At 39.9% G+C, this 8,872-nt stretch overlaps 1 protein-coding gene across 1 annotated transcript in view; it reads right to left on the bottom strand.

Moving 5' to 3' along the window:
* Positions 1–8,425, bottom strand: part of LOC103469074 (NACHT, LRR and PYD domains-containing protein 12-like) — a 24,565-nt gene extending 16,140 nt beyond the window's left edge. The window contains exons 1-4 of the mRNA XM_017306129.1: positions 8,385–8,425; positions 3,556–3,685; positions 3,292–3,405; positions 3–62 (exon numbers count right to left, since the gene is read on the bottom strand). Coding sequence (XP_017161618.1) covers positions 3–62; positions 3,292–3,405; positions 3,556–3,644 — 263 coding nt within the window. The 5' untranslated portion in view covers positions 3,645–3,685; positions 8,385–8,425. The remainder of the gene's footprint in view (positions 1–2; positions 63–3,291; positions 3,406–3,555; positions 3,686–8,384) is intronic.
* Positions 8,426–8,872: the final 447 nt, after the last annotated feature.

Genomic DNA, 8,872 nt, shown 5'->3' with positions numbered 1-8,872 from the left:
GCTGTGTTTGATGCTGCTGGGCAGACAGACCACTGGGAACCTCTGAGCTCTGCTGGTCCACTCTGTGGAGGAACCAGGAACAATCAGGAAGGCAGGAAATATTCATCCAGCAATATTTACTAATAAAATAAGTGTCACATTAAAAGCAGAAAACAGAGCATCACATGAACACAATACAAAGAAGTTGGAAAGAGGAAGATGAACTACAAGGATGAAGATCAGTAACACCAGAATCACCAGTAGACATTTTAAAAAGTTGGTGCTGAACTTGGACTTCAAACTGTCAGCAGATCTGATGCTGGTGGAGACAGAGTCTCAGAGCTTGGGGACAGTGGAAGTGAAGGCTCTGTCCACACAGGTCTTCAGGACAGTGTGAGACATCCATCAGGTTCTGATGACTGGATCTGAGGTGATGTGGACATGGAGGAGCTCTGAGAGACCCTCTGTGGGTGTGTCCATGTGGGATCCTCTCCTGGATGTTATAGAGGATTTAAAATGGATCCTGTAGATCCTGGAAGCCAGTGAGCTCACATTATATCTTTCCAAACAGAGATAATCAGAAGGTAAAGGTCCATGAAGTGATATCTGGATGTGAGCAGTGAACCAGATGATCCACATAGGTGTAAAGATGTAATGTTCCTGCTGATCCCACTAAGAACCAGCAGAACCTCTGATGGTCCACATCAGCTCAGTCTGGTTGAGTTCCAGCAGATCTCACCAACCACATCATGAAGCTTTCCATCCTGCTGAACTAATCTCACAATGCACACAGGAACCAAGTCCTGATGGACCAGACTGGCTTTACCAGGTATTTCCCAGTTGGTGGTGGAAATGTGTCCCACTGTTAATCTGACATGGAGCCAGGAAACATCTGAGCAGCAACGAGAACCCCCAGATTCTGTTCATAGATGTGAACTGTTTTCCTTCACAGTAAATTTCTTCATGGAGTTTAGATCTGGTGAGGAATGGGGGCCACTTCATTATTCTTTAATCTTTAAGGCTTTTCCTGGTAGCCACAAAGTGGAGGACTTAGATGCAGGCCATGGAGCATTGTCCTACAAATTATCATCTTCTTGAAAGATGCAGCTTTTTTCTTTTTCTTCTAAAAACTGGCAGGAGGTTTGGGAGTTGATTTTGAGTCCATCTTCAACCTGAAACGGTCCAATTAGCTAATTTTTAATCTGACCTGCAGCAGGAGCAGATGTTGAAATCAGCTTCAGTTTGCCAGCCAGGTGGCAGAACTTGTCTGATATTATGTTAGAGCAAAACAAGTTATCACTATTTACATGTTTTGGTTAATACTTCTTAACGTGTTTAATATTTTTCTAGAATTACATGATTCTTTAAAAAATTATTTGCGCACAAAAGAAGACTAGAAGCCACTCTCCTTATCATGAATGAAAAGTTTTGTAGAATAGTTTTGTCATGTTGAGCTTAAATGAATTCAGCTTTGATATCAAAGTAAAATGTTTGAGGAAAAATGAAAACCAAACTTGTGTCTTTGCTCATCATAGAGTGATGAGCAGCTAGTGGCTGGTTGCGATGGTCAGCGCTGAAAGCCAATTCATGTTTGAGGCCTCCAGCCAACATTTGAGACCAGACCTGCAGCTGTTTACTACTTTCTACACATTCAACCTAAAACATCAAGATGAAGCAGCAAAGACTTTGGAGTGTATTCAATGGTAAAGCCATGATTTTATTTTGAAAACACTTTACAATGAGTAAAATACAATAGGAAAGTTTTTAGGAGCCACAAAGCAAGTTATAGTTAACAGCTGACCAATATGGTGACGTGTTATCTTAATATATTTAAAAATGGAATAATCCACATTAGGCAAAGAACTTTTTTATATTACATTGACTTTCTGCCTTCAAATTGCCAGTTTTCCAAAAGTGTTTCTTATTTTTATTGTGTTGTTTAGGCTCTTCATTGAGGTTAACCCAGAAAGGCACAAAGACCATCCATGGAAAGGTGGCGTCCAGCAAAGTGGGCAAGATAATCCAGAAGAAACTGCAGACGGTGATGCTCATGTTTCTACCTGATCGAAAACCTGATGCACCTTTAGTGTAATTTCAGATTAATAGTTGTCCTTTGTTTCTTTGAAATCATTCTATTTCCAAATCATTTAAGGTCTAATTGACATTTTCTCATCCTTTTCCAGGCTCCATGGTTCCCTGTGCTGCATCTTAGAAAGGAAGAACCACTTTGACTGATAAATAATAAATGCAGAATCCCATGTCATGTTGTCCTAAACTGGGTTTTATAATGGAACTATTACTGGTTTTATTTTTGTCTTAAACAAACCAAGAGGCCTGGATATGTCATCATTTTCCAGAACATTATTTTTGAATCCTTAAGACTGTAAAAAATGATTAATTAAACTCAGTTTAAGACACTAGAAACTGTAATTTTTCAATTTTTGTAACAATGTGTTTGCAATCATGACCAGTTCTCGACATTGAAGGTTTTTGTATTTGTAACCAATTCCTTGAGGCCTGGAAAGGAGCTTGTATTATTTTTTATATAAATGTATATGGTTTGTACATAACAGTAGTTTTAAATGTCAAATCTTTCCTACAGAATGTTATCTCATCCCTTTTTTTGTGATGTGACTTAATGATTATGCATTTTAAAACTGCCCCAATTTTAGCACTTTTATTATTACTATTTTACTGTATAAGACTAAATCAGCAATTAACTGAGTATGATCTCCTGTAATAGCATCACGGCTCTGCTGCTAGTGAAATATTTTGTGCACATGAACGTTTCTGTCCTGGTCATATTGATCATACATGGCTTGGTCTGAACCTGCAGCAGTAAAATCTCAGAAATATCAACTCCTTGTTATGAAGCAGAACTGAGAACCAGAACTGTTGAAAGTAACTCAGATCATTAGTTATGCGAGCAGCCGCTGTGGTAATATTCCAGAAGAGATTTTAGTGCAGCTTATGGTCTGGCTTTACTCTATATAACAGCAGCTATTAAGAATGGAAACCAGATCTGACTGAATCTTTGTGCGAATTTTTCTGTCAGCTTTCCAAAGAAATCTATGCATTTTATTAAAGTTTGGTTGATTTTAACTTGCTGATCTCTCACATCACAAACCTGGAGGAAGATGTGTCGACGTCTTTAACAAGACATGTTACCATATGCATTGATGTAACGAAAATAAAATAACCTGATAATCAGTCTAATGTTCCCATGGCAACAGAACCCAACAGAACTTGGTTTCGTCACATGGCCACAATGACAGATAAACAGATCAGTTACTGCAGTTAGAAACAGCTCACCTCTCTGATGGTGGAGATCCAGAGGATTTAAAGTAAATGAACTGACCCTTTGACCTGTCGCTCTTAAAGGACACACAGCTTGGTTCTGGTTCTGGTCTGAGTCTCTGATGGATCCTGACAGAAACATGATAATTAAAACTGAATCTGTTCAGTCTGGATGAAGCAGTAAAGTGGAGCAGCAGTTTCATCACCACGTCTGTTTTGGCCTGATATAGTAAACGCTGTGTGAAAAGGGCTGTGGACAGTTAGAGATGGTGACCTCACCTCTGACCTTTGCTCTGGCTTTCATTTTCCCCACACAGAGTGGTTTTAGAGGGAGGTACTCCCTCCTCTCTGTCCTCACACTGATCCATGCTGCTTAATTCACGTCAGCTCACACACTTTCTAGCTGCACCTGCAGAGGAAACACACACCATTCATCTCTGATCATCCACCGCACATCAACTCTGATCATCCTTTAAAAGATCAGCTGCTCCTCCTCTGATTGGCTCTTCTTAGTGTCAGGTGAATGCAGTCAGACAGCAGAGAGGCAGAGGAAGCTGCCATCAGCTGCTGCACTTCTACTATCAGTCCACTAGATGGAGACATAGAGCAACATTTACATTCACTGAACCACATTGATTCACTCTGAACATCAAGAACTGAACATAAATACTTAATGATGTGACTGAATGAAACACATTTAACAATAATATTTTATTTTAAAAGGAAGCGGCAGAAAACTGTTGTGTATGAGTTTAATTGTGGAGACTTGAGGACCAGGCCCTGCAGCATTGGGGGTATTGGGGGGACATTGACCGCCCACGGAGACAGCTGTGCCAAGAGGTGACAGGTAGTTGACAGGTGTTGAMCCTGGAAGGGCATACAAGGTTTTGACCGCTGTGGCAGAATCATTGTTAACATTGTTGCTGTGTATCATGGAATAAATGGATTTTGTTCACAAGTGATTCATCTGACTGGAACAGATGTGGAATTTGGACTACAAGAAGGTCTTTGGGATTGACTTTACACGCAATCAACAGGTACAGCATTAGCTGCTCAGTGCGTCAAAATTAAGCAGCAACGGATCAACGCTTATTATTAAGCGTATTAATTGTACTAGCCAGTATTAAACTGGCTAGTACAACTGCTGCTACAATAATAAACAGTAGTGGATTGATTGAGTGCATAATTAGCTCAACACAGACATTATCAAACTAGTCTTAATTCAAAACCATCACAATCATGTCTGCCAATAGCTCAAATGAACAACTTTAAACTTATAAATTAACCATGGAAGGGATACGATATTGTGAACCTGACAGTACATTGGTTTTCTCTTCCTCTTCTCTGTGAAGCTGATGGTTTTTATTCTCATGCTGCCTCCCTCATCTGCTCTGATTTTTGCTCCGTGTGCTGTGCTTTCTTTTTTGGAGCCTCTGTTTGCACATCTTCCAAATTGCAAACTAAATCCAAATTGAGTATGGATCTGGTCTCGATGAGAAGATTGGGCAAAGGACAGCCCTCCTGCCGGATCATTTATCTATTTGCATCTGGATAAATGATGGACTCCTGGGAGAAGGAAGACCCTGAGTCTCTCCATATTGTTGGTTTGCCAACATTTAAAATGCACGTAATTGAATTTTTGATAACAGGATTTCTGCTTTTTGGACCCGGCAGGCACCTTGGATATTCCCTAATTTTGGGAAATGTTGGCAGCTATTCTGGCCATTAAGAGGCTGATTGGTTCATACAATGAAATGCCTTGTGAACACTCAAAACTCAGATGCTGTGTGGGCAGAACCAGACAGGAAGGGATTCTTGTTGAGAACCACAGCTCAGTTGCAGTTCCTCAAACTTGTTGTCAGGAAGGAACAGACCTTTGGAGAAGTTGCAAGCTCAGCTCGGCGAGATTGATCATCAGTTTGGCTGTCTGGAGTTGCCATTGAAATGTAACAGTAAGACTGATGGGAAACTTAACAGATTTGGCCTGATTCAAAATAAATTATTGTCAATCAAAATCAATCAATAAAATTTTATTTGTACAGCACGATTCAGTAGCAAGGCATTTTAAAGTGCTTTACATTATCAAAAACACAGAAACAAAAAGTCATGCAACATTGAATCAACAATCAAAACATTACATTAAATTATTAAAAATGTAATTGATTACGTTTCAAATAAAACTCTAACCAGGTGGGTTTTTAGTTGAGATTTAAAGGCACTCAGTGTTTCAGCTGTTTTACAGTTTTCTGGAAGTTTGTTCCAGATTTGTGGTGCATAGAAGCTGAATGCTGCTTCTCCTCGTTTGGTTCTGGTTTTGGGGATGCAGAACCAGAAGATCTGAGGGGTCTAGACGGTTGGTACAGCAATAACAGATCTTTAAGGTATTGTAGTGCCAAACCGTTCAGTGATTTATAAACTAACATCAGTATTTTAAAGTCTATCCTCTGAGCTACAGGGAGCCAGTGTAGAGACTTTAAAACTGGTGTTATGTGCTCTGACTTCCTGGTTTTAGTCAGGATGCGAGCAGCAGCTTCTGGATCAGCTGCATCTGTTTGATTGATTTGTTAGTCAGACCTGTGAAGACGCTGTTGCAGTAATCAATRCGGCTAAAGATAAACGCATGGATGAGTTTCTCTAGATCGCGCTGAGACATMAGTCCTCTAATCCTGGAGATGTTCTTCAGGTGATAGAAGGCCGACTTTGTGACTGTCTTAATGTGGCTCTGAAGGTTCAGGTCAGAGTCCATCACTTCTCCCAGGTTTCGGGCTGATTGTTGGGTTTTGTCATCTGAATCTGGCTCCTCTGTGTCAGGCATGGAAGGCTGACTATCTCAAATTATCCTGGATGTTATGAACAAGATGCTCTGCTCCCACTGCCTGCTCCTTTCCCCATAACATCTATGGACCTGACTCAGAGGAGCTCTGTCAGCTGATGACCGCTCCATCACTTATCCAGTACTATATCCAGTACTGGGGGGTCAGTGTTCACTGACTTACTTGCAAACACACAAAGGATAGGTACAAACACACACTGTAAACTCTGACTTTGCTGACCCCCTCTGTGGATGGGATAGTGTGGGATCACGTGGTGTTATTAGTGATTGTAGATCACCTGTTGCTCACCTGGTGACTTAAGTGAGTAGTGATGGGGGAGGTCTACTTTTTGCTGACCGCTATGTTTTGTCCTTGATCACTGTTTAATTCTACGGATCCGTTTTTATGCTGCTTTGGACACTGTTTTTCCTTGGATATTGACAATAAAATCATTGTAACTGCAGCTTGGATTTACGTTTCGATCAGCTTGCGCATCAACAACCGCTGCCTTACTCAGTTTGATAGTCGCTAATATCCTCCCTCATTGTGTCCCTGTACTGCAGCCTAGGCTGTTGTAATGAGCCAGGTAGTTCACTTGGGCTACCTGTGCTACTCGCCTTCCACCGTCACCCCTCTCTCTTCTCTCTCACTTCTCCTGCTGCTGAACCACATGTTCTGTTTTTTATGTTGGTATCATAAAAAACAACTTTTCATGTGCAGAGGTTTGTTCTAACCTGACAGTCTGTCTTTAGACAAACTTACAACAGCATTCTTCAGAGACACAGTCAAACAGTAAAACATGGATCATTTTAAAATTGGTAACAGTATTGTTAAGGTGAGTGGTGGGCGGCACCAACGCAGCCTTTAAGGCCAGGTGTGTGGGGCGCAGTCTCACACACAGTTGTATTGAGCTGCTGAGTCGGTGTGGTGTGAACTTCTATACTCATGACGTTGCTCAGACCCGAGTGATTGTTGTTCTCAGGATTGCGGTTGGGTCTCGTTCTGCTTTGTGGGCGTTTATGTGGTCAGGCATGTGCTGTTGGGTTTTTTAACCAAGATCCTGAGTTGTTTGGGACTTGGCAGTGGATTGTTTGTGTTTCCCCCCTCCTCCTCCTGGTACGCTCACCTGACCTGAATGTTTGTGGCGCATGAGGAGCGCAGCCTCGTCAACGCCGTTGTTTGGTCTTCGTTTTGTTTCATACCTTTCTCAGCTGGGTGTCATTTACCCAATTGATAATTTCTTTTTATTCAGGTCAGGCTTCAGCCTTTCATAATGAGTTCTTATCATTTTTCAGCATGTTTATGTGCAATTTGTAGATTTTCTTTTACATGTAGGTTTAATTTGTCAATTGCTTGCATGATTGGTTTTGCTGTTTGTTTGTTTGTTTGTTTGTTTGGTTGTTTTTTTTGTTTTGTTTTTGTATTTACGTCCTTGTTTAGTTATTAATTGGGTTTGAAAACAGAACTTGCTGCTGAAGATGTGATCTGCCATATTGTGTGTTCTGTGAAGTTTGTAAGCTGTTTTTTAATTCTATTGTTGTAGGCCTATTTTAAGCTTTGGAGAAAATAAATCATTAATGTTTAAACATTATAATCCAGCTCTCTTTGTTGCCCTGACCTGACGTAGCCTTTTTGTAGATACTAGAAGCTGAACAGTCCTGGGGCCAAGATCCCAGGTGGCGTCGTTGGTTGTAATATTTTACATTTAAATAGCAGACGCTGCTATTGCCACAGTATTTTCTACCATCATAAGTAGTACATGACTGAATACCAAAATGAATTTGCAATATTTTAATGCAGAGTGAAAAAAGACCAAAACATGCACATAAAAACGTTGAATTAATGACAAACACTCTGGTTTCTGATAGGTGTGAGACATCAGGCTTAACTAATTATTGGAGCAGGCTAGTTGAACAGGATAAATCACCATTACAACCAATGTGCTACTGCTTTTATGAAACAAAATCAAGGCTTTATTAAGCCAGGATATCTGAAAAATACTGGCTTAATCTGCTATTCTTGTTTAGTGAAACAGCACTCAAAGTTTGAATTCAGGATATTGAAGACATATGAAGCAGTTTGTTCAGAGAAAGAAAACAAAGAAACATTAGCTGTTCATGTTGTTTGATTGCAGTTCATCACTAATCTAATAATCTTGAAAATTAACCTTTAAAAGTAAGAGAGATGAAACTTTGAGTTGAAATCAAAAGTGAATCTTTTCTCCAAATTTCAGAACAAAAACCAACAGGAAAGTTCCTGAAGACAAAGTTTAAGTAGGAAACAAAGCAAACTTACAGTTTGTTCAAACGATCCAAAGAGTTGAAGAAGAACATCAGAACTTCAGACTGACGTTCAAACTGAAAGTAAATGTGGGGGATATTGTGTCACTGATGATGTCACAACTCACATGCTTTTTGGTTCCTTCTTTCGAAGCAGCAGAACCAGAAAGTTGGTCTGAAATTAAATCAGAGGAAGCAAAATAAATTCCTCATGAGGAAGAAGAGAAGTTTTGATGAAAATAATGGAATCATGAGGAGAAATGAGCCCAGAAAACAGAACAGCTGCTTCTCTGGGGGGGCAAAATTTAAAATGTGTGTGTGCATATATATATATATATATATATATATATTTTTTTTTTTTTTTTTTTTTTTTTAAATAACCAAACTGAATATTTGGTTAGTTTTTAAGCCCCTCTGTCATTTGACATGTTCTAATTAACACCTTTGACTGACGCACATGGAGACATGATAGACTTTACGCTAAGAGTTCATCGCAGAGGAAAC

Source organism: Poecilia reticulata, linkage group LG8 (genome assembly GCF_000633615.1).
Source record: "Poecilia reticulata strain Guanapo linkage group LG8, Guppy_female_1.0+MT, whole genome shotgun sequence".
NCBI classification, from domain to species: Eukaryota; Metazoa; Chordata; class Actinopteri; order Cyprinodontiformes; family Poeciliidae; genus Poecilia; species Poecilia reticulata.
Note: the sequence above shows the minus strand (reverse complement) of the source record. Positions and strands in the feature narration are given on the sequence as shown.